The following is a 27,947-nucleotide window of genomic DNA, read 5'->3' as shown; positions in this document are numbered from 1 at the left end:
ACCAAGGAAACAGTGACACTACCTATAATGTCTCTACCACAGGTCACCAAGGAAACAGTGACACTACCTATAATGTCTCTACCACAGGTCACCAAGGAAACAGTGACACTACCTATAATGTCTCTACCACAGGTCACCAAGGAAACAGTGACACTACCTATAATGTCTCTACCACAGGTCACCAAGGAAACAGTGACACTACCTATAATGTCTCTACCACAGGTCACCAAGGAAACAGTGACACTACCTATAATGTCTCTACCACAGGTCACCAAGGAAACAGTGACACTACCTAGTAACATTCAATAATGTTAAATATCACACTGGAGTCACACTAGAGTCACGTTCTGAGACAATGATGTCATAGTTTATTACAACAAGAAATCATCAATACATGGAAAATACCATTCAACTGTATATACATGATCAATATATAATATACAGTTGGTCTGGAATTATAGACACCCTTGATAAAGATAATAATGACTGTATATACACATGATCAATATATAATATACAGTGGGGTCTGGAATTATAGACACCCTTGATAAAGATAATAATGACTGTATATACATGATCAATATATAATATACAGTGGGGTCTGGAATTATAGACACCCTTGATAAAGATAATAATGACTGTATAAATACATAATTCAAATACTGAGCTCTATCATCTGCTCAACAACATGTGTCAATTATATTATTTTATATTAATACGATTGATCTGATTCAAATATTTAGTTTAACAAGTAGTATTTATTTTCTAAATGATTGACCCCCCTAAAGAGTAATAAACTAGTCAGAAGGTCAGTATCTGGTTCTATATTCATAGTAATGACATCATCACACTCCTGTAGATTCAGGGCTGTCAATCATTTTGACCCCTAACTGGTTCTATATTCATAGAAGCTTATTATCTAAAATGTATCAATTGAAAGTCTGGGTTCACAAGCTCCAATCCAGATGTGTTGGTCATTACTAAGACGTGGTTAAGGAAGAGTGTTTTGAATACTGATGTTAACCTTTCTGGTTATAAACTTTTCGGCAAGACAGATCTTCCAAAGGTGGGGGAGTGGCAATCTTTCAAGCTCGAATTGTTTGGGTACAGACCTGGAAAGTAAGACAGAACGCTATCTTTGCAGTAGATCACAACACCGCCGCCTTTGACAGTTCTATCTTGGCGGAAAATGTTATAGTTAGGGATGGAGATTTCAGGGTTTTTGGTGTTTTTCCTAAGCCAGGATTCAGACACGACTAAGACATCCGGGTTGGCAGAGTGTGCTAAAGCAGTGAGTAAAACAAACTTAGGGAGTAGGCTTCTAATGTTAACATGCATGAAACCAAGGCTTTTACGGTTACAGAAGTCAACAAATGAGAGCTCCTGAGGAGTGGGAGTGGAGCTAGGCACTGCAGGACCTGGATTAAGGGTTCGGCTAAAGGCTATACAAACTGTCCGAAGCAAGTTCGGAACAGAGAGTAAAAGGAGCAGGTTTCTGGGCACAATAGCATAGATTCAAGGCATAGTGTACAGACAAAGGCAAGGTAGGATGTGAGTACATTGGAGGTGAACCTAGGCATAGAGTAATGATGAGAGAGATATAGTCTCTAGAGATGTTTAAACCAGGTGATGTCATCGCATATGTAGGAGGTGGAACAACATGGTTAGTTAAGGCATATTGAGCAGGGCTAGAGGCTCTACAGTGAAATAAGACAGTAATCACTAACCAGGACAGTAATTGACGAGGCATATTGATATTAGAGAGAGGCATGCGTAGCCAAGTGATCATTTGGGTCCAGTGAATGGTTGGGCTGGCTGGGGACACGGTGATTCAGACAGTTAGCAGTTAGTAGGCCGGGGCTAACAAGCTAGCAGTTAGTAGGCCGGGGCTAACAAGCTAGCAGTTAGCAGATCGGGGCTAGCAAGCTAGCAGTTAGCAGACCGGGGTTAGCAAGCAAGCAGAAGGGCCTTTGGGGGACGTCGCGAGGTAAGTCTGTATTTGCCTCCTCGTGCGGTGATGCCGATAGACCAGTCATGGATTAGTAGGGTTCCAAGTAGCTCTAGATAGCTAGTCTGAATAACCATACTTGCGTAGGCTTTTTGAGTATGAAAATATAATGCTTTATAGTATGGGAAATTGTGATTATTGCGTATGTTTTAAATGCCAGGATATCATATTAATTTTGGCTTTTCTCTAGTAGAATTCACTGCATACTATTGAGGAAGAGAATCGTCTTTTCACGCCCATGTGTGCTTGACAACAGCTGATAATCAGAATAGGGGACGTGCTCTACAAAAATGAATGAATGGCGGGAAACATGCGCGATTGGCATGGCACCTTCTTGGTATGGATAATTAGTAGTTGATATTTGTTGCTAACTGAGTACGATGTTACTAAACAGTACATTCTAAACAGTATTGATTGTATTACTGTTGATGATATCTGGAAATGTGTATGTACACCCTGGCCCATCTACTGTTGCTAGCCCCAATTCTGACTTGTGCTTTGATATCTGCTTCACTGATTTCTGCTCTCGTAAAAGCCTGGCTTTTCTGCACGTATACATTACAAAAACATATCTCTGAGCAATTATATTAGTTTAAAATATTATCATTTACAATTTATTAATTTAATATAGTCATTTATTGACTATTATTTTATTCATTAATCTTCAGCAAGGATGTCAATAACTTCTGACCCCTCTGTATATAATCAAGGTGAAAACTAAACAAGTAGAGCAAAATAAACACTTCACAAAGTCAAATAAGAAACTGGCACATTGACATGAAGCTACAATAGAAGCTGACAGGTTGAAGCTACAATAGAAGCTGACAGGTTGAAGCTACAATAGAAGCTGACAGGTTGAAGCTACAATAGAAGCTGACAGGTTGAAGCTACAATAGAAGCTGACAGGTTGAAGCTACTCTAGAAGCTGACAGGTCGAAGCTACTCTAGAAGCTGACAGGTCGAAGCTACTCTAGAAGCTGACAGGTCGAAGCTACAATAGAAGCTGACAGGTCGAAGCTACAATAGAAGCTGACAAGTCGAAGCTACGATAGAAGCTGACAGGTTGAAGCTACGATAGAAGCTGACAGGTTGAAGCTACGATAGAAGCTGACAGGTTGAAGCTACGATAGAAGCTGACAGGTTGAAGCTACAATAGAAGCTGACAGGTTGAAGCTACAATAGAAGCTGACAGGTTGAAGCTACAATAGAAGCTGACAGGTTGAAGCTACAATAGAAGCTGACAGGTTGAAGCTACAATAGAAGCTGACAGGTTGAAGCTACAATAGAAGCTGACATGAAGCTACAATAGAAGCTGACAGGTTGAAGCTACAATAGAAGCTGACAGGTTGAAGCTACAATAGAAGCTGACAGGTTGAAGCTACAATAGAAGCTGACAGGTTGAAGCTACAATAGAAGCTGACAGGTTGAAGCTACAATAGAAGCTGACAGGTTGAAGCTACAATAGAAGCTGGCAGGTTGAAGCTACAATAGAAGCTGACAGATTGAAGCTACAATAGAAATAAACATTTCAACAAATGGTTTTATCAGTCTTGTTCACTTGTTCCATCATCAGAGTCTGTAACAGATTCTAACAGGAGACATTAGTCCATCATTCCATTCAATTCAACTCTATCAGTTCCTGAGGGAGATCAGAAAGACATTGTTTATGGGGAAAACATATATAGAATAACCAGGAAATGGATATAAACCCATAATACAGACATGGTAGTGAAACTTCAAAAAGTAAAGAACTACTGGAAGTGGATTATAGAGAACTGACTAACACGTTTATCAGATGACTTTGTCTTACCAAGATTCATATCACTCAGTTATATACTCAGAAACTCAGCTTTGTGAGGTGGGTTAAGTCTCTATAGAAAGTTATAGTCTCTCTATAGCATATAGTTATTGTCTATAGTAACCCTATAGCATATAGTTATAGTCTCTCTATAGTAACCCTATAGCATATAGTTATAGTCTCTCTATAGTAACCCTATAGCATATAGTTATAGTCTCTCTATAGTAACCCTATAGCATAGAGTTATAGTCTCTCTATAGTAACCCTATAGCATAGAGTTATAGTCTCTATAGTAACCCTATAGCATAGAGTTATTGTCTGTAGTAACTCTTCCTCCCCTCTCCATCTCATCCAGATCATCATTCTGTGGTCCAGCAGCCAGTAAAGGCTTCATCTCAGGAACAGACTTCCTCCCTGAACCTGGTAAAGACTTCATCTCCATCCCTTCAATCCTCTCAGACTCTATTAAAGATAGAAAGGAACAACATCAGAATAAACTGACCAGACAGAGAGACAGATAGATATATATAATAAACTGACCAGACAGAGAGACAGAGAGATATAATAAACTGACCAGACAGAGAGACAGAGAGATAGATATAATAAACTGACCAGACAGAGAGACAGAGAGATAGATATAATAAACTGACCAGACAGAGAGACAGAGAGATATAATAAACTGACCAGACAGAGAGACAGAATGATATAATAAACTGACCAGACAGAGAGATAGATATATAATAACCTGACCAGACAGAGAGATAGAGAGGGAGAGAGACATAATAAACTGACCAGTAATTGTAGAAACATTAGAATCGTAAAGACTGATTACTTTGGGAAGGAGTCTGTGTTTCCTGTTGACCTCCTGGAGAGGTGGACAGGGATTGGATGGTCTCTTCAGCTTCCCCTGAGGACAAGAACAGATAGATACATATATCTGACTCTCTAACAGATAGATACATCTGACTCTCTAACAGATACATACATCTGACTCTCAAACAGATAGATACATATATCTGACTCTCTAACAGATACATACATATATCTGACTCTCAAACAGATAGATACATATATCTGACTATCTAACAGATAGATAAACAAGAACAGAGAGTCAGGTCAGAATGTTGGATCTTGCAGACAGACAGACAGACACACTCACAGTCACAGACACAGACACACAGACAGACACAGACAGTCACACACACTACTTACTCTGTTCTTCTTTCAGTCCATCTGGTTTAAAAATTAAAGATATTTGAATCATGAGTTTTTTTACTATATGAACAAAAGTATGTGGACACCTGCTATTATCTAACAGTAGGTAGATACACTACATGACCAAAAGTATGTGGACACTTGTTCATTGAACATCTCATTCCAAAATCATGGGCATTAATATGGAGTTGGTCCCCCTTTGCTGCTATAACAGCCTCCACTCTTCTGGGAAGGCTTTCCACTAGATGTTGGAACATTGCTGCTATAACAGCCTCCACTCCTCTGGGAAGGCTTTCCACTAGATGTTGGAACATTGCTGCTATAACAGCCTCCACTCTTCTGGGAAGGCTTTCCACTAGATGTTGGAACATTGCTGCTATAACAGCCTCCACTCCTCTGGGAAGGCTTTCCACTAGATGTTGGAACATTGCTGCTATAACAGCCTCCACTCTTCTGGGAAGGCTTTCCACTAGATGTTGGAACATTGCTGTGGGGACTTGCTTCCATTCAGCCACAAGAGCATTAGTGAGGTCTCCCTCTCTCTCTTCTCTCAGAAGACCTGAGCCCTAGGACCATGCCTCAGGACTATCTGGCCTGATGACTCCTTGCTGTCCCCAGTCCACCTGGTCGTGCTAAGCATCAATATAGAGACAAAGTAGAGTCGTATTTCAACGGCTCAGACATGAGGTATGTGGCAGGGTCTACGGTCAATCACGGATTACAAAAAGGAAGCCAGCCAGAGCTCCCAGACAAATTAACACAACTTCTTTGCTCGCTTTGAGGACAATACTGACACGGCCCGCTACCACAACATGTGGCCTCTCCTTCACCGCGGCCAACGTGAGTCAAACATTTATTCGTGTTAATCAAAACGGAGACTGAAAAAACAGCCATCACATTGAGTTGGGTTTGCACTGCTGTTTTCAACTCTCTAGAGACAGCAGGAGCGGTAGAGATACTCTGAATGACCGGCTATGAAAAGCCAAATGACATTTCCTCCTGAGGTGCTGACCTGTTGCACCCTCTATAACCACTGTGATTATTATTATTTGACCCTGCTCATCATCGATGAACATTTGAACATCTTGGCCATGTTCTGTTATAATCTCCACCTGGCACAGCCAGTAGAGGACTGGTCACCCCTCAGAGTCATGTTCCTGTGGTCTACTCAGTACAGCCAGTAGAGAGGTTCTTACCCAGGTGATAGACTAGATAAGGTTTATATTCCAGTGATATGTAACCAGAGGTAGAGAGGTTCTTACCCAGGTTTTTGACAAGGTCAGGTTCCCGATCCAGTAGAATCCTGTAAAAGTCTAATTTCACAATTCTTGAGTCTTCTGCTTCTTCTAGGGCCTTGTACAACTGTCTCATCTGGTCCTGTCTGGTCATCTCTTTGATCCTGATGTTACAGTACAACTCCTTATAAAACAGCTCATACATGATGGGCTTCACCATGGTAACCATCTGAATGAGTTGATCCTTATGGACGTCCACAAATTTGGCACCTGAAAAGAGATGTAGAGTTATATACTGTAGAACAAGAGGACATTACTAGTCAGGTTAGATGTAGAGTTATATACTGTAGAACAAGAGGACATTAATAGTCAGGTTAGATGTAGAGTTATATACTGTAGAACAAGAGGATATTACTAGTCAGGTTAGATGTAGAGTTATATACTGTAGAACAAGAGGACATTACTAGTCAGGTTAGATGTAGAGGACATTACTAGACAGGTTAGATGTAGAGGACATTACTAGTCAGGTTAGATGTAGAGGACATTACTAGTCAGGTTAGATGTAGAGTTATATACTGTAGAACTAGAGGACATTACTAGTCAGGTTAGATGTAGAGGACATTACTAGTCAGGTTAGATGTAGAGTTATATACTGTAGAACAAGAGGACATTACTAGTCAGGTTAGATGTAGAGGACATTACTAGTCAGGTTAGATATAGAGGACATTACTAGTCAGGTTAGATGTAGAGTTATATACTGTAGAACAAGAGGACATTACTAGTCAGGTTAGATGTAGAGGACATTACTAGTCAGGTTAGATGTAGAGGACATTACTAGTCAGGTTAGATGTAGAGGACATTACTAGTCAGGTTAGATGTAGAGGACATTACTAGTCAGGTTAGATGTAGAGGACATTACTAGTCAGGTTAGATGTAGAGGACATTACTAGTCAGGTTAGATGTAGAGGACATTACTAGTCAGGTTAGATGTAGAGGACATTACTAGTCAGGTTAGATGTAGAGGACATTACTAGTCAGGTTAGATGTTGAGTTATATAGTGTAGAACAAGAGGACATTACTAGTCAGGTTAGATGTAGAGTTATATACTGTAGAACAAGAGGACATTACTAGTCAGGTTAGATGTAGAGTTATATACTGTAGAACAAGAGGACATTACTAATCAGGTTAGATGTAGAGTTATATACTGTAGAACAAGAGGACATTACTAGTCAGGTTAGATGTAGAGGACATTACTAGTCAGGTTAGATGTAGAGGACATTACTAGTCAGGTTAGATGTAGAGGACATTACTAGTCAGGTTAGATGTAGAGTTATATACTGTAGAACAAGAGGACATTACTAGTCAGGTTAGATGTAGAGGACATTACTAGTCAGGTTAGATGTAGAGGACATTACTAGTCAGGTTAGATGTAGAGGACATTACTAGTCAGGTTAGATGTAGAGTTATATACTGTAGAACAAGAGGACATTACTAGTCAGGTTATATGTAGAGGACATTACTAGTCAGGTTAGATGTAGAGGACATTACTAGTCAGGTTAGATGTAGAGGACATTACAAGTCAGGTTAGATGTAGAGGACATTACAAGTCAGGTTAGATGTAGAGTTATATACTGTAGAACAAGAGGACATTACTAGTCAGGTTAGATGTAGAGGACATTACTAGTCAGGTTAGATGTAGAGTTATATACTGTAGAACAAGAGGACATTACTAGTCAGGTTAGATGTAGAGGACATTACTAGTCAGGTTAGATGTAGAGGACATTACTAGTCAGGTTAGATGTAGAGGACATTACTAGTCAGGTTAGATGTAGAGGACATTACTAGTCAGGTTAGATGTAGAGGACATTACTAGTCAGGTTAGATGTAGAGTTATATAGTGTAGAACAAGAGGACATTACTAGTCAGGTTAGATGTAGAGGTCATTACTAGTCAGGTTAGATATAGAGTTATATACTGTAGAACAAGAGGACATCACTAGTCAGGTTAGATGTAGAGTTATATACTGTAGAACAAGAGGACATTACTAATCAGGTTAGATGTAGAGTTATATACTGTAGAACAAGAGGACATTACTAGTCAGGTTAGATGTAGAGGACATTACTAGTCAGGTTAGATGTAGAGGACATTACTAGTCAGGTTAGATGTAGAGTTATATACTGTAGAACAAGAGGACATTACCAGTCAGGTTAGATGTAGAGTTATATACTGTAGAACAAGAGGACATTACTAGTCAGGTTAGATGTAGAGGACATTACTAGTCAGGTTAGATGTAGAGTTATATACTGTAGAACAAGAGGACATTACTAGTCAGGTTAGATGTAGAGGACATTACTAGTCAGTTTAGATGTAGAGGACATTACTAGTCAGGTTAGATGTAGAGGACATTACTAGTCAGGTTAGATGTAGAGGACATTACTAGTCAGGGTAGATGTAGAGGACATTACTAGTCAGGTTAGATGTAGAGGACATTACTAGTCAGGTTAGATGTAGAGTTATATACTGTAGAACAAGAGGACATTACTAGTCAGGTTAGATGTAGAGGACATTACTAGTCAGGTTAGATGTAGAGGACATTACTAGTCAGGTTAGATGTAGAGGACATTACTAGTCAGGTTAGATGTAGAGGACATTACTAGTCAGGTTAGATGTAGAGGACATTACTAGTCAGGTTAGATGTAGAGGACATTACTAGTCAGGTTAGATGTAGAGGACATTACTAGTCAGGTTAGATGTAGAGGACATTACTAGTCAGGTTAGATGTAGAGGACATTACTAGTCAGGTTAGATGTAGAGTTATATACTGTAGAACAAGAGGACATTACTAGTCAGGTTAGATGTAGAGGACATTACTAGTCAGGTTAGATGTAGAGGACATTACTAGTCAGGTTAGATGTAGAGGACATTACTAGTCAGGTTAGATGTAGAGGACATTACTAGTCAGGTTAGATGTAGAGGACATTACTAGTCAGGTTAGATGTAGAGGACATTACTAGTCAGGTTAGATGTAGAGGACATTACTAGTCAGTTAGATGTAGAGGACATTACTAGTCAGGTTAGATGTAGAGTTATATACTGTAGAACAAGAGGACATTACTAGTCAGGTTAGATGTAGAGGACATTACTAGTCAGTTTAGATGTAGAGGACATTACTAGTCAGGTTAGATGTAGAGGACATTACTAGTCAGGTTAGATGTAGAGGACATTACTAGTCAGGGTAGATGTAGAGGACATTACTAGTCAGGTTAGATGTAGAGGACATTACTAGTCAGGTTAGATGTAGAGTTATATACTGTAGAACAAGAGGACATTACTAGTCAGGTTAGATGTAGAGGACATTACTAGTCAGGTTAGATGTAGAGGACATTACTAGTCAGGTAGATGTAGAGGACCATTACTAGTCAGGTTAGATGTAGAGGACATTACTAGTCAGGTTAGATGTAGAGGACATTACTAGTCAGGTTAGATGTAGAGGACATTACTAGTCAGGTTAGATGTAGAGGACATTACTAGTCAGGTTAGATGTAGAGGACATTACTAGTCAGGTTAGATGTAGAGTTATATACTGTAGAACAAGAGGACATTACTAGTCAGGTTAGATGTAGAGGACATTACTAGTCAGGTTAGATGTAGAGGACATTACTAGTCAGGTTAGATGTAGAGGACATTACTAGTCAGGTTAGATGTAGAGGACATTACTAGTCAGGTTAGATGTAGAGGACATTACTAGTCAGGTTAGATGTAGAGGACATTACTAGTCAGGTTAGATGTAGAGGACATTACTAGTCAGGTTAGATGTAGAGGACATTACTAGTCAGGTTAGATGTAGAGTTATATACTGTAGAACAAGAGGACATTACTAGTCAGGTTAGATGTAGAGGACATTACTAGTCAGGTTAGATGTAGAGGACATTACTAGTCAGGTTAGATGTAGAGGACATTACTAGTCAGGGTAGATGTAGAGGACATTACTAGTCAGGTTAGATGTAGAGGACATTACTAGTCAGGTTAGATGTAGAGTTATATACTGTAGAACAAGAGGACATTACTAGTCAGGTTATATGTAGAGGACATTACTAGTCAGGTTAGATGTAGAGGACATTACTAGTCAGGTTAGATGTAGAGGACATTACAAGTCAGGTTAGATGTAGAGGACATTACAAGTCAGGTTAGATGTAGAGTTATATACTGTAGAACAAGAGGACATTACTAGTCAGGTTAGATGTAGAGGACATTACTAGTCAGGTTAGATGTAGAGTTATATACTGTAGAACAAGAGGACATTACTAGTCAGGTTAGATGTAGAGGACATTACTAGTCAGGTTAGATGTAGAGGACATTACTAGTCAGGTTAGATGTAGAGGACATTACTAGTCAGGTTAGATGTAGAGGACATTACTAGTCAGGTTAGATGTAGAGGACATTACTAGTCAGGTTAGATGTAGAGTTATATAGTGTAGAACAAGAGGACATTACTAGTCAGGTTAGATGTAGAGGACATTACTAGTCAGGTTAGATATAGAGTTATATACTGTAGAACAAGAGGACATCACTAGTCAGGTTAGATGTAGAGTTATATACTGTAGAACAAGAGGACATTACTAATCAGGTTAGATGTAGAGTTATATACTGTAGAACAAGAGGACATTACTAGTCAGGTTAGATGTAGAGGACATTACTAGTCAGGTTAGATGTAGAGGACATTACTAGTCAGGTTAGATGTAGAGTTATATACTGTAGAACAAGAGGACATTACCAGTCAGGTTAGATGTAGAGTTATATACTGTAGAACAAGAGGACATTACTAGTCAGGTTAGATGTAGAGGACATTACTAGTCAGGTTAGATGTAGAGTTATATACTGTAGAACAAGAGGACATTACTAGTCAGGTTAGATGTAGAGGACATTACTAGTCAGTTTAGATGTAGAGGACATTACTAGTCAGGTTAGATGTAGAGGACATTACTAGTCAGGTTAGATGTAGAGGACATTACTAGTCAGGGTAGATGTAGAGGACATTACTAGTCAGGTTAGATGTAGAGTTATATACTGTAGAACAAGAGGACATTACTAGTCAGGTTAGATGTAGAGGACATTACTAGTCAGGTTAGATGTAGAGGACATTACTAGTCAGGTTAGATGTAGAGGACATTACTAGTCAGGTTAGATGTAGAGTTATATACTGTAGAACAAGAGGACATTACTAGTCAGGTTAGATGTAGAGGACATTACTAGTCAGGTTAGATGTAGAGGACATTACTAGTCAGGTTAGATGTAGAGGACATTACTAGTCAGGTTAGATGTAGAGGACATTACTAGTCAGGTTAGATGTAGAGGACATTACTAGTCAGGTTAGATGTAGAGTTATATACTGTAGAACAAGAGGACATTACTAGTCAGGTTAGATGTAGAGGACATTACTAGTCAGGTTAGATGTAAAGGACATTACTAGTCAGGTTAGATGTAGAGGACATTACTAGTCAGGTTAGATGTAGAGGACATTACTAGTCAGGTTAGATGTAGAGTTATATACTGTAGAACAAGAGGACATTGCTAGTCAGGTTAGATGTAGAGTTATATACTGTAGAACAAGAGGACATTACTAGTCAGGTTAGATGTAGAGGACATTAATAGTCAGGTTAGATATAGAGTTATATACTGTAGAACAAGAGGACATTACTAGTCAGGTTAGATGTAGAGTTATATACCTTTTTTCTTTATGTGAATCACAGGGATTTGGGACTTAACTGTTCATCCATAACCCAGCTCTAGTCAGAATGCTCTAGTCAGAATGCTCTAGTCAGAATGCTCTCGATAGAATGCTCTAGCTAGAATGCTCTAGTCAGAATGCTCTCGATAGAATGCTCTAGTCAGAATGCTCTCGATAGAATGCTCTAGTCAGAATGCTCTCAATAGAATGCTCTAGCTAGAATGCTCTAGTCAGAATGCTCTCGATAGAATGCTCTAGTCAGAATGCTCTCGATTGAATGCTCTAGTCAGAATGCTCTAGTCAGAATGCTCTCGATTGAATGCTCTAGTCAGAATGCTCTAGTCAGAATGCTCTCGATAGAATGCTCTAGTCAGAATGCTCTAGTCAGAATGCTCTCGATAGAATGCTCTAGCTAGAATGCTCTAGCTAGAATGCTCTAGTTAGAATGCTCTAGTCAGAATGCTCTAGTCAGAATGCTCTCGATAGAATGCTCTCGATAGAATGCTCTAGTCAGAATGCTCTAGTCAGAATGCTCTCGATAGAATGCTCTAGTCAGAATGTTCTCGATAGAATGCTCTAGTCAGAATGCTCTAGTCAGAATGCTCTCGATAGAAGGCTCTAGTCAGAATGCTCTCGATAGAATGCTCTAGTCAGAATGCTCTAGTCAGAATGCTCTTGTCAGAATGCTCTCGATAGAATGCTCTAGTCAGAATGCTCTCGATAGAATGCTCTAGCTAGAATGCTCTAGTCAGAATGCTCTCGATAGAATGCTCTCGATAGAATGCTCTAGTCAGAATGCTCTAGTCAGAATGCTCTAGTCAGAATGCTCTCGATAGAATGCTCTAGTCAGAATGCTCTCGATAGAATGCTCTAGTCAGAATGCTCTAGTCAGAATGCTCTCGATAGAATGCTCTAGCTAGAATGCTCTAGTCAGAATGCTCTAGTCAGAATGCTTTCGATAGAATGCTCTCGATAGAATGCTCTAGTCAGAATGCTCTAGTCAGAATGCTCTCGATAGAATGCTCTCGATAGAATGCTCTAGTCAGAATGCTCTCGATAGAATGCTCTAGTCAGAATGCTCTCGATAGAATGCTCTCGATAGAATGCTCTAGTCAGAATGCTCTAGTCAGAATGCTCTCGATAGAATGCTCTAGTCAGAATGCTCTCGATAGAATGCTCTAGTCAGAATGCTCTCGATAGAATGCTCTAGTCAGAATGCTCTAGTCAGAATGCTCTCGATAGAATGCTCTAGCTAGAATGCTCTAGTTAGAATGCTCTAGTCAGAATGCTCTAGTCAGAATGCTCTCGATAGAATGCTCTCGATAGAATGCTCTAGTCAGAATGCTCTAGTCAGAATGCTCTCGATAGAATGCTCTAGTCAGAATGCTCTCGATAGAATGCTCTAGTCAGAATGCTCTAGTCAGAATGCTCTAGTCAGAATGCTCTAGTCAGAATGCTCTCGATAGAATGCTCTAGTCAGAATGCTCTCGATAGAATGCTCTAGTCAGAATGCTCTAGTCAGAATGCTCTAGTCAGAATGCTCTCGATAGAATGCTCTAGTCAGAATGCTCTAGTTAGAATGCTCTAGTCAGAATGCTCTCGATAGAAAGCTCTCGATAGAATGCTCTAGTCAGAATGCTCTCGATAGAATGCTCTAGTCAGAATGCTCTAGTTAGAATGCTCTCGATAGAATGCTCTCAATAGAATGCTCTAGTCAGAATGCTCTAGTCAGAATGCTTTCGATAGAATGCTCTCGATAGAATGCTCTAGTCAGAATGCTCTAGTCAGAATGCTCTCGATAGAATGCTCTCGATAGAATGCTCTAGTCAGAATGCTCTCGATAGAATGCTCTAGTCAGAATGCTCTAGTCAGAATGCTCTCGATAAAATGCTCTAGCTAGAATGCTCTAGTCAGAATGCTCTCGATAGAATGCTCTAGTCAGAATGCTCTCGATAGAATGCTCTAGTCAGAATGCTCTAGTCAGAATGCTCTCGATAGAATGCTCTAGTCAGAATGCTCTAGTCAGAATGCTCTCGATAGAATGCTCTCGATAGAATGCTCTCGATAGAATGCTCTAGTCAGAATGCTCTCGATAGAATGCTCTAGCTAGAATGCTCTAGTTAGAATGCTCTAGTCAGAATGCTCTAGTCAGAATGCTCTCGATAGAATGCTCTCGATAGAATGCTCTAGTCTGAATGCTCTAGTCAGAATGCTCTCGATAGAATGCTCTAGTCAGAATGCTCTCGATAGAATGCTCTAGTCAGAAAGCTCTAGTCAGAATGCTCTAGTCAGAATGCTCTCGATAGAATGATCTAGTCAGAATGCTCTCGATAGAATGCTCTAGTCAGAATGCTCTAGTCAGAATCCTCTCGATAGAATGCTCTAGTCAGAATGCTCTCGATAGAATGCTCTAGTCAGAATGCTCTAGTTAGAATGCTCTAGTCAGAATGTTCTCGATAGAAAGCTCTCGATAGAATGCTCTAGTCAGAATGCTCTCGATAGAATGCTCTAGTCAGAATGCTCTAGTCAGAATGCTCTCGATAGAATGCTCTAGTCAGAATGCTCTAGTCAGAATGCTCTCGATAGAATGCTCTAGTCAGAATGCTCTAGTCAGAATGCTCTCGATAGAATGCTCTAGCTAGAATGCTCTAGCTAGAATGCTCTAGTTAGAATGCTCTAGTCAGAATGCTCTAGTCAGAATGCTCTCGATAGAATGCTCTCGATAGAATGCTCTAGTCAGAATGCTCTCGATAGAATGCTCTAGTCAGAATGTTCTCGATAGAATGCTCTAGTCAGAATGCTCTAGTCAGAATGCTCTCGATAGAATGCTCTAGTCAGAATGCTCTCGATAGAATGCTCTAGTCAGAATGCTCTAGTCAGAATGCTCTTGTCAGAATGCTCTCGATAGAATGCTCTAGTCAGAATGCTCTCGATAGAATGCTCTAGTCAGAATGCTCTCGATAGAATGCTCTAGTCAGAATGCTCTAGCCAGAATGCTCTAGTTAGAATGCTCTAGTCAGAATGCTCTCGATAGAAAGCTCTCGATAGAATGCTCTAGTCAGAATGCTCTCGATAGAATGCTCTCGATAGAATGCTCTAGCTAGAATGCTCTAGTCAGAATGCTCTCGATAGAATGCTCTCGATAGAATGCTCTAGTCAGAATGCTCTCGATAGAATGCTCTAGTCAGAATGCTCTAGTCAGAATGCTCTCGATAGAATGCTCTAGCTAGAATGCTCTAGTCAGAATGCTCTAGTCAGAATGCTTTCGATAGAATGCTCTCGATAGAATGCTCTAGTCAGAATGCTCTAGTCAGAATGCTCTCGATAGAATGCTCTCGATAGAATGCTCTAGTCAGAATGCTCTAGTCAGAATGCTCTAGTCAGAATGCTCTCGATAGAATGCTCTAGCTAGAATGCTCTAGTCAGAATGCTCTCGATAGAATGCTCTAGCTAGAATGCTCTAGTCAGAATGCTTTCGATAGAATGCTCTAGTCAGAATGCTCTCGATAGAATGCTCTCGATAGAATGCTCTAGTCAGAATGCTCTAGTCAGAATGCTCTCGATAGAATGCTCTAGTCAGAATGCTCTAGTCAGAATGCTCTCGATAGAATGCTCTAGTCAGAATGCTCTCGATAGAATGCTCTCGATAGAATGCTCTAGTCAGAATGCTCTAGATAGAATGCTCTAGCTAGAATGCTCTAGTCAGAATGCTCTAGTCAGAATCCTCTCGATAGAATGCTCTAGTCAGAATGCTCTCGATAGAATGCTCTAGTCAGAATGCTCTAGTTAGAATGCTCTAGTCAGAATGCTCTCGATAGAAAGCTCTCGATAGAATGCTCTAGTCAGAATGCTCTCGATAGAATGCTCTAGTCAGAATGCTCTAGTCAGAATGCTCTAGTTAGAATGCTCTCGATAGAATGCTCTCGATAGAATGCTCTAGTCAGAATGCTCTAGTCAGAATGCTTTCGATAGAATGCTCTCGATAGAATGCTCTAGTCAGAATGCTCTAGTCAGAATGCTCTCGATAAAATGCTATAGTCAGAATGCTCTAGTCAGAATGCTCTCGATAAAATGCTCTAGCTAGAATGCTCTAGTCAGAATGCTCTCGATAGAATGATCTCGATAGAATGCTCTAGTCAGAATGCTCTAGTCAGAATGCTCTCGATAGAATGCTCTAGTCAGAATGCTCTAGTCAGAATGCTCTCGATAGAATGCTCTAGTCAGAATGCTCTCGATAGAATGCTCTCGATAGAATGCTCTAGTCAGAATGCTCTCGATAGAATGCTCTAGCTAGAATGCTCTAGTTAGAATGCTCTAGTCAGAATGCTCTAGTCAGAATGCTCTCGATAGAATGCTCTCGATAGAATGCTCTAGTCAGAATGCTCTAGTCAGAATGCTCTCGATAGAATGCTCTAGTCAGAATGCTCTCGATAGAATGCTCTAGTCAGAATGCTCTAGTCAGAATGCTCTAGTCAGAATGCTCTCGATAGAATGCTCTAGTCAGAATGCTCTAGTCAGAATCCTCTCGATAGAATGCTCTAGTCAGAATGCTCTCGATAGAATGCTCTAGTCAGAATGCTCTAGTTAGAATGCTCTAGTCAGAATGCTCTCGATAGAAAGCTCTCGATAGAATGCTCTAGTCAGAATGCTCTCGATAGAATGCTCTAGTCAGAATGCTCTAGTCAGAATGCTCTCGATAGAATGCTCTAGTCAGAATGCTCTCGATAGAATGCTCTAGTCAGAATGCTCTAGTTAGAATGCTCTAGTCAGAATGCTCTCGATAGAAAGCTCTCGATAGAATGCTCTAGTCAGAATGCTCTCGATAGAATGCTCTAGTCAGAATGCTCTAGTCAGAATGCTCTAGTCAGAATGCTCTCGATAGAATGCTCTCGATAGAATGCTCTAGTCAGAATGCTCTAGTCAGAATGCTCTAGTCAGAATGCTCTCGATAGAATGCTCTAGCTAGAATGCTCTAGTCAGAATGCTCTCGATAGAATGCTCTAGTCAGAATGCTCTCGATAGAATGCTCTCGATAGAATGCTCTAGTCAGAATGCTCTAGTCAGAATGCTCTCGATAGAATGCTCTAGTCAGAATGCTCTAGTCAGAATGCTCTCGATAGAATGCTCTAGTCAGAATGCTCTCGATAGAATGCTCTAGCTAGAATGCTCTAGTTAGAATGCTCTAGTCAGAATGCTCTAGTCAGAATGCTCTCGATAGAATGCTCTCGATAGAATGCTCTAGTCAGAATGCTCTAGTCAGAATGCTCTCGATAGAATGCTCTAGTCAGAATGCTCTCGATAGAATGCTCTAGTCAGAATGCTCTAGTCAGAATGCTCTAGTCAGAATGCTCTAGTCAGAATGCTCTCAATAGAATGCTCTAGTCAGAATGCTCTAGTCAGAATGCTCTAGTCAGAATGCTCTAGTCAGAATCCTCTCGATAGAATGCTCTAGTCAGAATGCTCTCGATAGAATGCTCTAGTCAGAATGCTCTAGTTAGAATGCTCTAGTCAGAATGCTCTCGATAGAAAGCTCTCGATAGAATGCTCTAGTCAGAATGCTCTCGATAGAATGCTCTAGTCAGAATGCTCTAGTCAGAATGCTCTAGTTAGAATGCTCTCGATAGAATGCTCTCGATAGAATGCTCTAGTCAGAATGCTCTAGTCAGAATGCTTTCGATAGAATGCTCTCGATAGAATGCTCTAGTCAGAATGCTCTAGTCAGAATGCTCTCGATAGAATGCTCTCGATAGAATGCTCTAGTCAGAATGCTCTAGTCAGAATGCTCTAGTCAGAATGCTCTCGATAAAATGCTCTAGCTAGAATGCTCTAGTCAGAATGCTCTCGATAGAATGCTCTAGTCAGAATGCTCTCGATAGAATGCTCTCGATAGAATGCTCTAGTCAGAATGCTCTAGTCAGAATGCTCTCGATAGAATGCTCTAGTCAGAATGCTCTAGTCAGAATGCTCTCGATAGAATGCTCTAGTCAGAATGCTCTCGATAGAATGCTCTCGATAGAATGCTCTAGTCAGAATGCTCTCGATAGAATGCTCTCGATAGTTTGCTCTAGTTAGAATGCTCTAGTCAGAATGCTCTAGTCAGAATGCTCTCGATAGAATGCTCTAGTCAGAATGCTCTAGTCAGAATGCTCTCGATAGAATGCTCTAGTCAGAATGCTCTCGATAGAATGCTCTAGTCAGAATGCTCTAGTTAGAATGCTCTCGATAGAAAGCTCTCGATAGAATGCTCTAGTCAGAATGCTCTCGATAGAATGCTCTAGTCAGAATGCTCTAGTCAGAATGCTCTAGTTGGAATGCTCTCGATAGAATGCTCTCGATAGAATGCTCTAGTCAGAATGCTCTAGTCTTAATACAGGAAGGCTTTATAAACTCAGCAAAAAAATAAACGTCCCTTTTTTAGGACTTTGTCTTTCAAAGATAATTTGTAAAAATACAAATAACTTCACAGATCTTCATTGTAAAGGGTTTAAACACCATTTCCCATGCTTGTTCAATGAACCGTAAACAATTAATGAACATGCACCTGTGGAACGGTCGTTAAGACACTAACAGCTTACAGACGGTAGGCAATTAATGTCACAGTTATGAAACCTTAGGACACTAAAGAGGCCTTTCTACTGACTCTGAAAAACACCAAAAGAAAGATGCCCAGTGTCCCTGTTCATCTGCGTGAACGTGCCTTAGGCATGCTGCAAGGAGGCATGAGGACTGCAGATGTGGTCAGGGCAATAAATTGCAATGTCCGTACTCTGAGACGCCTAAGACAGCGCTACAGGGAGACAGGACGGACAGCTGATCATCCTCGCAGTGACAGACCGTGAGTAACAACACCTGCACAGGATCGGTACATCCAAACATCACACCTGTGGGACAGGTACAGGATGGCAACAACAACTGCCCGAGTTACACCAGGAATGCACAATCCCTCCATCAGTGCTCAGACTATCCGCAATAGGCTGAGAGAGGCTGGACTGAGGGCTTGTAGGCCTGTTGTAAGGCAGGTCCTCACCAGACATCACCGGCAACAAAGTCACCTATGGGCACAAACCCACCGTCGCTGGACCAGACAGGACTGGCAAAAGGTGCTCTTCACTGACGAGTCGTGGTTTTGTCTCACCAGGGGTGATGGTCAGATTCACGTTTATCGTCGAAGGAATGAGTGTTACACCGAGGCCTGTACTCTGGAGCGGGATCGATTTGGAGGTGGAGGGTCCGTCAAGGTCTGGGGCGATGTGTCACAGCATCATCGGAATGAGCTTGTTGTCATTGCAGGCAATCTCAACGCTGTGCGTTACAGGGAAGACACCCTCCTCCCTCATGTGGTACCCTTCCTGCAGGCTCATCCTGACATGAACCTCCAGCATGACAATGCCACCAGCCATACAGCTCGTTCTGTGCATGATTTCCTGCAAGACAGGGATGTCAGTGTTCTGCCAAGGCCATCGAAGAGCCCGGATCTCAATCCCATTGAGCACGTCTGGGACCTGTTGGATCAGAGGGTGAGGGCTAGGGCCATTCCCCCCAGAAATGTCCGGGAACTTGCAGGTGCCTTGGTGGAAGACTGGGGTAACATCTCACAGCAAGACCTGGCAAATCTGGTGCAATTGATGAGGAGGAGATGCACTGCAGTACTTAATGCAGCTGGTGGCCACACCAGATACGTTTGATTTTGACGCCCCTCTGTTCAGGGACACATTATTCAATTTATGTTAGTCACATGCCTGTGGAACTTGTTCAGTTTATGTCTCAGTTGTTGAATCTTATGTTCATACTAATATTTACACATGTTAAGTTTGCTGGAAATAAACACAGTTGACGTTTCTTTTTTTGCTGAGTTTTCTATATATCTAAGATATACAGTAGAGGACTGGTCACTCCTTAGAGCCTGGTTCCTCTGGTCTACCCAGTAGAGGACTGGTCACCCCTCAGAGCCTGGTTCCTCTGGTCTACCCAGAGGAGGACTGGTCACCCCTCAGAGCCTGGTTCCTCTCTACCCAGTACAGCCAGTAGAGGACTGGTCACCCCTCAGAGCCTGGTTCCTCTGGTCTACCCAGTACAGCCACTAGAGGACTGGTCACCCCTCAGAGCCTGGTTCCTCTGGTCTACCCAGTACAGGCAGTAGAGGACTGGTCACCCCTCATAACCTGGTTCCTCTGTTCTACCCAGTACAGCCAGTAGAGGACTGGTCACCCCTCAGAGCCTGGTTCCTCTACCCAGCACAGCCAGTAGAGGACTGAGGTAGAGAGGTTCTTACCCAGGTGATATACTAGATAAGGTTTATATTCCAGTGATATGTAACCAGAGGTAGAGAGGTTTTTACCCAGGTGATAGACTAGATAAGGTTTATATTCCAGTGATATGTAACCAGAGGTAGAGAGGTTCTTACCCAGGTTGATGAGAACGTCAGGTTCCAGATCCAGTAGAATCCTGTAAAAGTCTGATTTCACCTTGTCCTCTCTTGTGTCTTCTGCTTCTTCTAGGGCCTTGTACAACAGTTTCATCTGGTCCTCTCTGGTCCTGGCAGCATGGATCTCAGAGTACCTCTCAGAATGGATGAAGTAAAATGCTATGGGAGTCACCGTGGTAACATTCTTAATGAGGTGAACCTTGTGAATGTCCACAAACTGGGCATCACCTAGACAGGAAAGAAAAGAGATGTAGAGTTATATACTGTAGAACAAGAGGACATTACTAGTCAGGTTAGATGTAGAGGACATTACTAGTCAGGTTAGATGTAGAGTTATATACTGTAGAACTAGAGGACATTACTAGTCAGGTTAGATGTAGAGTTATATACTGTAGAACAAGAGGACATTACTAGTCAGGTTAGATGTAGAGGACATTACTAGTCAGGTTAGATGTAGAGGACATTACTAGTCAGGTTAGATGTAGAGGACATTACTAGTCAGGTTAGATGTAGAGGACATTACTAGTCAGGTTAGATGTAGAGTTATATACTGTAGAACAAGAGGACATTACTAGTCAGGTTAGATGTAGAGGACATTACTAGTCAGGTTAGATGTAGAGGACATTACTAGTCAGGTTAGATGTAGAGTTATATACTGTAGAACAAGAGGACATTACTAGTCAGGTTAGATGTAGAGTTATATACTGTAGAACAAGAGGACATTACTAGTCAGGTTAGATGTAGAGGACATTACTAGTCAGGTTAGATGTAGAGTTATATACTGTAGAACAAGAGGACATTACTAGTCAGGTTAGATGTAGAGGACATTACTAGTCAGGTTAGATGTAGAGGACATTACTAGTCAGTTTAGATGTAGAGGACATTACTAGTCAGGTTAGATGTAGAGGACATTACTAGTCAGGTTAGATGTAGAGTTATATACTGTAGAACTACTTACGCTTCAATTCCCTTTTCAATTTGTCTGTGGACAAAGACAAGGAAATGCAGTATAACGTACACAGTAATTTACATATACATGTATAATTTACACAGTCATTCATTTTAAAACAAATGAATATACTGACCCATTAAAACCATGAGGTCTGTGATTAACAGTTGACCCATCAGTATTCTAGTAATAAACCATGAGGTCTGTGATTAACAGTTGACCCATCAGTATTATAGTAATAAACCATGAGGTCTGTGATTAACAGTTGACCCATCAGTATTATAGTAATAAACCATGAGGTCTGTGATTAACAGTTGACCCATTTGAAGTTGAAGGTAACCTGGTATAAATGGTATAAATGAATAGAGTCTAATGGACAGTATATGGGTCATTCATAGTTATATCCTGATCTAATACAGGACTGGTCTGAAGGTAACCTGGTATAAATGAATAGAGTCTAATGGACAGTATATGGGTCATTCCTAGTTATATCCTGATCTAATACAGGACTGGTCTGAAGGTAACCTGGTATAAATGAACAGAGTCTAATGGACAGTATATGGGTCATTCCTAGTTATATCCTGATCTAATACAGGACTGGTCTGAAGGTAACCTGGTATAAATGAATAGAGTCTAATAGACAGTATATGGGTCATTCCTAGTTATATCCTGATCTAATACAGGACTGGTCTGAAGGTAACCTGGTATAAATGAATAGAGTCTAATGGACAGTATATGGGTCATTCCTAGTTATATCCTGATCTAATACAGGACTGGTCTGAAGGTAACCTGGTATAAATGAATAGAGTCTAATGGACAGTATATGGGTCATTCCTAGTTATATCCTGATCTAATACAGGACTGGTCTGAAGGTAACCTGGTATAAATGAATAGAAGTGAATAGGGTGAATGGACTTCAGTATGTTTAATATGGGGCGGCAGCGTAGCCTAGTGGTTAGAGCGTTGGACTAGTAACCGGAAGGTTGCAAGTTCAAACCCCCGAGCTGACAAGGTACAAATCTGTCGTTCTGCCTCTGAACAGGCAGTTAACCCACTGTTCCTAGACCGTCATTGAAAATAAGAATTTGTTCTTAACTGACTTGCCTGGTTAAATAAAGGTAAAATAAAATAAAAAAATATCTCTGACTGATGAGACAACAAGGACCAGTCAGAGATCAAGGACCAGTCAGAGATCAAGGACCAGTCAGAGATCAAGGACCAGTCAGAGATCAAGGACCAGTCAGAGATCAAGGACCAGTCAGACATCAAGGACCAGTCAGAGATCAAGGACCAACGCATCAAGGTTAAACTCACCTTCAGTATGTTTTATCCACATGTAGACACCAGCTGAAGCTATAACACCAACTATTACAGCTGCAAGAATTACAACAATTGATATTGGATTCCAGGACGAGGTTAATATAGGAAACACGTCATCTGAAACAGAGAAGCCATGTCAAACCATTACAACACTACATATATACTGTACAGGAAGTAAAGCATCATTTATAAATACTACTGAACAGACCAATAAGGTCATCCCCTAGGAAACCGTCCTCCACCAACTAGTCTAACTAACAAGAGGTCTCAGGTATTTGGGTTAACCAATGAAGACCTCACCTGGGACATGAATCTCTATCTCCTTCAGGTGATTGATCTCTGGCTGTTGAACTCTACAGGTGAACCTGTTGGTGTCAGTCTGGTCCACGGTGACATGCCGTCTCACAGTGTAGAGGCCCTCTGAGTCTATGTGTCTCTCTGGAGGTCCATCAGCAGGGAGGATGGTTCCAGAACTGTCCAGAAACTCCATCTTAGGTTCAGGAAACCAGCCTCCAGACTCACACTTCAGGACCACCCCCAAACCGTTGATTCCAACAATAGAGATCAATGGCTGAGATACAGCACCTACAGATACAAGATAAAACAGATCACTGGCTGAGATACAGCACCTACAGATACAAGATAAAACAGAGATCACTGGCTGAGATACAGCACCTACAGATACAAGATAAAACAGAGATCACTGGCTGAGATACAGCACCTACAGATACAAGATAAAACAGAGATCACTGGCTGAGATACAGCACCTACACAGATACAAGATACTAAAAGAGTATTAACAGAAAGATGAACAGAACCCTGCAGCACTCCAGTATTAACAGAACCCTGCAGCACTCCAGTATTAACAGAACCCTGCAGCACTCCAGTATTAACAGAACCCTGCAACACTCTGGGATTAAGAGAACCCTGCAGCACTCCAGTATTAACAGAACCCTGCAGCACTCCAGTATTAACAGAACCCTGCAGCACTCCAGTATTAACAGAACCCTGCAGCACTCCAGTATTAACAGAACCCTGCAGCACTCCAGTATTAACAGAACCCTGCAGCACTCCAGTATTAACAGAACCCTGCAGCACTCCAGTAGTAACAGAACCCTGCAGCACTCCAGTATTAACAGAACCCTGCAGCACTCCAGTAGTAACAGAACACTGCAACACTCCAGTATTAACAGAACCCTGCAGCACTCCAGTATTAACAGAACCCTGCAGCACTCCAGTATTAACAGAACCCTGCAGCACTCCAGTATTAACAGAACCCTGCAGCACTCCAGTATTAACAGAACCCTGCAGCACTCCAGTATTAACAGAACCCTGCAGCACTCCAGGATTAACAGAACCCTGCAGCACTCCAGTATTAACAGAACCCTGCAGCACTCCAGTATTAACAGAACCCTGCAGCACTCCAGTATTAACAGAACCCTGCAGCACTCCAGTATTAACAGAACCCTGCAGCACTCCAGTATTAACAGAACCCTGCAGCACTCCAATATTAACAGAACCCTGCAGCACTCCAGTATTAACAGAACCCTGCAGCACTCCAGTATTAACAGAACCCTGCAACACTCCAGTATTAACAGAACCCTGCAGCACTCCAGTATTAACAGAACCCTGCAGCACTCCAGTATTAACAGAACCCTGCAGCACTCCAGTATTAACAGAACCCTGCAGCACTCCAGTATTACCAGAACCCTGCAGCACTCCAGTATTAACAGAACCCTACAGCACTCCAGTATTAACAGAACCCTGCAGCACTCCAGTATTAACAGAACCCTGCAGCACTCCAGTATTAACAGAACCCTGCAGCACTCCAGTATTAACAGAACCCTGCAGCACTCCAGTATTAACAGAACCCTGCAGCACTCCAGTATTAACAGAACCCTGCAGCACTCCAGTATTAACAGAACCCTGCAGCACTCCAGTATTAACAGAACCCTGCAGCACTCCAGTATTAACAGAACCCTGCAGCACTCCAGTATTAACAGAACCCTGCAGCACTCCAGTATTAACAGAACCCTGCAGCACTCCAGTATTAACAGAACCCTGCAGCACTCCAGTATTAACAGAACCCTGCAGCACTCCAATATTAACAGAAAGATGGTCAGAAGTCATGTCATCAACCTATAAAGTAAATACATTAAAGAGATAATTATTAGCAACAACTTTACTTTAAAGACCTGTTTGACTCTGCATCAATTATTCCATGTGTCAAAAGACTTGGACAACAGTAGGAATATTGGGACACAGACAGTGAGTCAACAGTAGGTAGTAGGAATATTGGGACACAGACAGTGAGTCAACAGTAGGTAGTAGGAATATTGGGACACAGACAGTGAGTCAACAGTAGGTAGTAGGAATATTGGGACACAGACAGTGAGTCAACAGTAGGAATATTGGGACACAGAAAGTGAGTCAACAGTAGGAATATTGGGACACAGACAGTGAGTCAACAGTAGGTAGTAGGAATATTGGGACACAGACAGTGAGTCACCAGTAGGTAGTAGGAATATTGGGACACAGACAGTAAGTCAACAGTAGGAATATTGGGACACAGACAGTGAGTCAACAGTAGGTAGTAGGAATATTGGGACACAGACAGTGAGTCAACAGTAGGTAGTAGGAATATTGGGACACAGACAGTGAGTCAACAGCAGGTAGTAGGAATATTGGGACACAGACAGTGAGTCAACAGTAGGTAGTAGGAATATTGGGACACAGACAGTGTGACAGTGTGGGAGGTTTGGATGTGTGAGGAGTGTGTTGTAAAGGCTGTGTGCTGAACAGCTGAATACATGATGAGGGAGGAAGACCAGCTGAATACATGATCTATAACAGAGGGAGGAATGATGAGGGAGGAAGACCAGCTGAATACATGATCTATAACAGAGGGAGGAATGATGAGGGAGGAAGACCAGCTGAATACATGATCTATAACAGAGGAAGGAATGATGAGGGAGGAAGACATGTTGATATTTTAGCAGCCAATCATTTAGGTCAGATTTACCAATACAACCTCTGATCACATCTCCAGTATTCATGACTCACCAACAATGAGTTGAACGGTGGTTTCCTTCACCTGGCTGGTCAGTGTTGGAATGAAGCACCTGTAGCTTCCAGCATCAGAGAGAGTAACTCTGTTCAGTTTTAAGGAGACGATGCCGTTCTTCAGTTCTTCATGAAACATTGATGTCCTTCCCCTGTAGGATGGAAACTGATCCACATAGGAGTCTCGACCTTCATGGTAAAGATGGACGATTTCTGTTGTTCTCAGGTACAATCTTGTCCACTGCACTGTCATTTCCTCAGCACTGACATTGGGTTCCAGGGAACATGGTAGAATGACGTCATCACCAGCTAAGGCAACGACTGTGTCAGCCAGTCCAACAACCTGAACCTCAGACGACCCTGGAGAAAAACAAAATGACACCCAGTCAAAGACAACTGGTAACTTCCTGTTCTTCCATGGATTCTAGAGTGAATGGACAAAGACCTCAATCACATGACACCATTCATTCCTCGGTGTAAAATGTCTCCTCTTTTGAGTCTTTTGAGTCATAAACATGGCTACACTTCCTTCAGCCCAACAATTTAACACCCTCTACTATTCCACGGACGGACACTATTTTCATTTTCATTATGGCACTTCTTTTAGCCCAACGATACAGCTACGATTTTCGTAACAAGTTAGGAGAGCATTTTCCCGGACACCTTAACTAAACTTTACCTAAACTTAACTAAATATCCTAATCGGCTACGAAAAAGTCACTGTCGTATCGAAGTATCGTGAAAACAGTGTTCTCTGTCATGGACACCACCACCCTACAGTGTTTCTACCCTACAGCACCACCACATTTCACAGAAGTGTGATTGACTTGGAGTTACATTGTGTTGTTTAAGTGTTCCCTTTATTTTTTTGAGCAGTGTATAAATAAGGCAGTGTGCAACTGATATGTGACACGTATTAATGCCAAAATTACATGCAAAACAGGCAACTACAAATATAGAAATATTTTTAGCTAGAGCCCCACCTGCCCTGAATGACGGGTCGCCACTGATCTGTTCAACTCAGATGGTAAAACGTCTCCTCTTTCTCGTCATAAACATGGAGACACTTCCTTTAGCTAAACTAAGCTTAACAATGTTCGCCAGTCTCTACTTTATGCGCCATTTCGATACAGCTACGATTTTCGTAACAAGTTAGGAGAGCATTATCGTTAACCCTAACCATATTCCTAAACTTAAATGAATTATCCTAACCTACTTTGGGAAAATCTCCTATAACCTGCTGTGAAAAAGTCACTGTCGTATCGAAGTATCGTTAAAGTAAAGTGTTTCTCAGCCACGGACACCCTACAGCACCACCACCCTACAGCACCACCACCCTACAGCACCACTACCCTATAGCACCACCACCCTACAGCACCACCACCCTACAGCACCACCACCCTACAGCACCACCACCCTACAGCACCACTACCCTACAGCACCACACCCTACAGCACCGCCACCCTACAGCACCACCACCCTACAGCACCACACCCAAACTGCCCCGTCTGATCAGACGACAAGACATCTACATTTCCTGCACTCGGTTATGATCCTGCACTTGAATTCTCCCCGTTTCTTGTTAATATTATGTTCAGATAATAAAATATCCTACAGGCTAAATAATGAAGGAATAATGTTGTGTCCTACCTGTCGTTATCAATGAAGCACTGATGAACAGAATCCCAAAACACCAGACCGCCGAGGTCGGAAAAGTCCTCATTTCACGAACAAAACAAGTCTGTCTCCAAGGTAAAGCTGTTTGTAACTGGTCAATAAAACTATTAGGAGTTTAGAAAAATAAACCAAAACAGAACAGCGAACAGAATGTAACACGACGTCTGTTCTAGAAATTACGGAGAAAAAAGGGCGGTGGAGTGTCACACTTTACTTTCACTTTCACTTACAGTACTTCTAGTTGAATATCATCTCGCGATATCTATCTCCATCTAGTGTTCTGATATGGACATTAACTTCATGTTATCTCGCGATATCTAGCTCCATCTAGTGTTCTGAAATGGACATTAACTTCATGTCAAAATGTCCTAAAACACATACGAGCACTAATGTGAATCGTGAAATGAATGTGACAACTAGGCTGTAGTAAATATTCCAACTAGAAACAACTTACGATGTGAAATGACCCAAGAACACTAAAATGATAAATTATATTCACTGTCAGTTGTTGACTAGCTAGACAGATGT

At 41.4% G+C, this 27,947-nt stretch overlaps 3 protein-coding genes across 13 annotated transcripts in view; 1 reads left to right on the top strand and 2 right to left on the bottom strand.

Annotated features, from left to right (window-relative positions):
- LOC109882060 (butyrophilin subfamily 1 member A1-like) overlaps positions 1-27,947 on the top strand; it is a 329,983-nt gene that overhangs the window by 101,176 nt on the left and 200,860 nt on the right. The window lies entirely within an intron of this gene.
- LOC109882059 (Fc receptor-like protein 5) overlaps positions 1-27,947 on the bottom strand; it is a 305,344-nt gene that overhangs the window by 192,237 nt on the left and 85,160 nt on the right. The gene's annotated exons all lie outside the window — the stretch shown is intronic.
- On the bottom strand, positions 341-27,652 carry LOC109886497 (butyrophilin subfamily 1 member A1). Of its 2 annotated transcripts, XM_031791548.1 has the most exons (10): positions 27,393-27,633; positions 25,743-26,102; positions 22,980-23,264; positions 22,674-22,796; positions 21,369-21,392; positions 20,390-20,638; positions 6,284-6,526; positions 5,019-5,039; positions 4,639-4,713; positions 341-4,268 (listed from the first exon to the last, which is right to left on the bottom strand). In XM_031791548.1, the coding sequence occupies exons 1-10, from the start codon at positions 27,463-27,465 to the stop codon at positions 4,105-4,107; spliced, it is 1,617 nt and encodes a 538-aa protein (XP_031647408.1). In that variant the 5' UTR covers positions 27,466-27,633; the 3' UTR covers positions 341-4,104. The 2 variants fall into 2 exon arrangements, with proteins under 2 accessions (XP_031647408.1, XP_031647409.1); XM_031791549.1 differs by lacking the exon at positions 5,019-5,039 and having other exon boundaries at positions 27,393-27,652.

Source organism: Oncorhynchus kisutch, linkage group LG16, assembly GCF_002021735.2.
Source record: "Oncorhynchus kisutch isolate 150728-3 linkage group LG16, Okis_V2, whole genome shotgun sequence".
Classification (NCBI taxonomy): Eukaryota; Metazoa; Chordata; class Actinopteri; order Salmoniformes; family Salmonidae; genus Oncorhynchus; species Oncorhynchus kisutch.
This window is presented reverse-complemented; position numbering and strand designations above follow the sequence as displayed.

Excerpts from the sequence above, each read along its gene's own strand:
- LOC109886497 (XM_031791548.1), bottom strand. The coding sequence starts at position 27,465 with ATGAGGACTTTTCCGACCTCGGCGGTCTGGTGTTTTGGGATTCTGTTC. Across the intron at positions 23,265-25,742 it reads CACCGTTCAACTCATTGTTG|GTGCTGTATCTCAGCCATTG; the intron begins GTGAGTCATGAA and ends TTGTATCTGTAG. Across the intron at positions 20,639-21,368 it reads ATTGAAAAGGGAATTGAAGC|GTGATGCCCAGTTTGTGGAC; the intron begins GTAAGTAGTTCT and ends TTTCCTGTCTAG.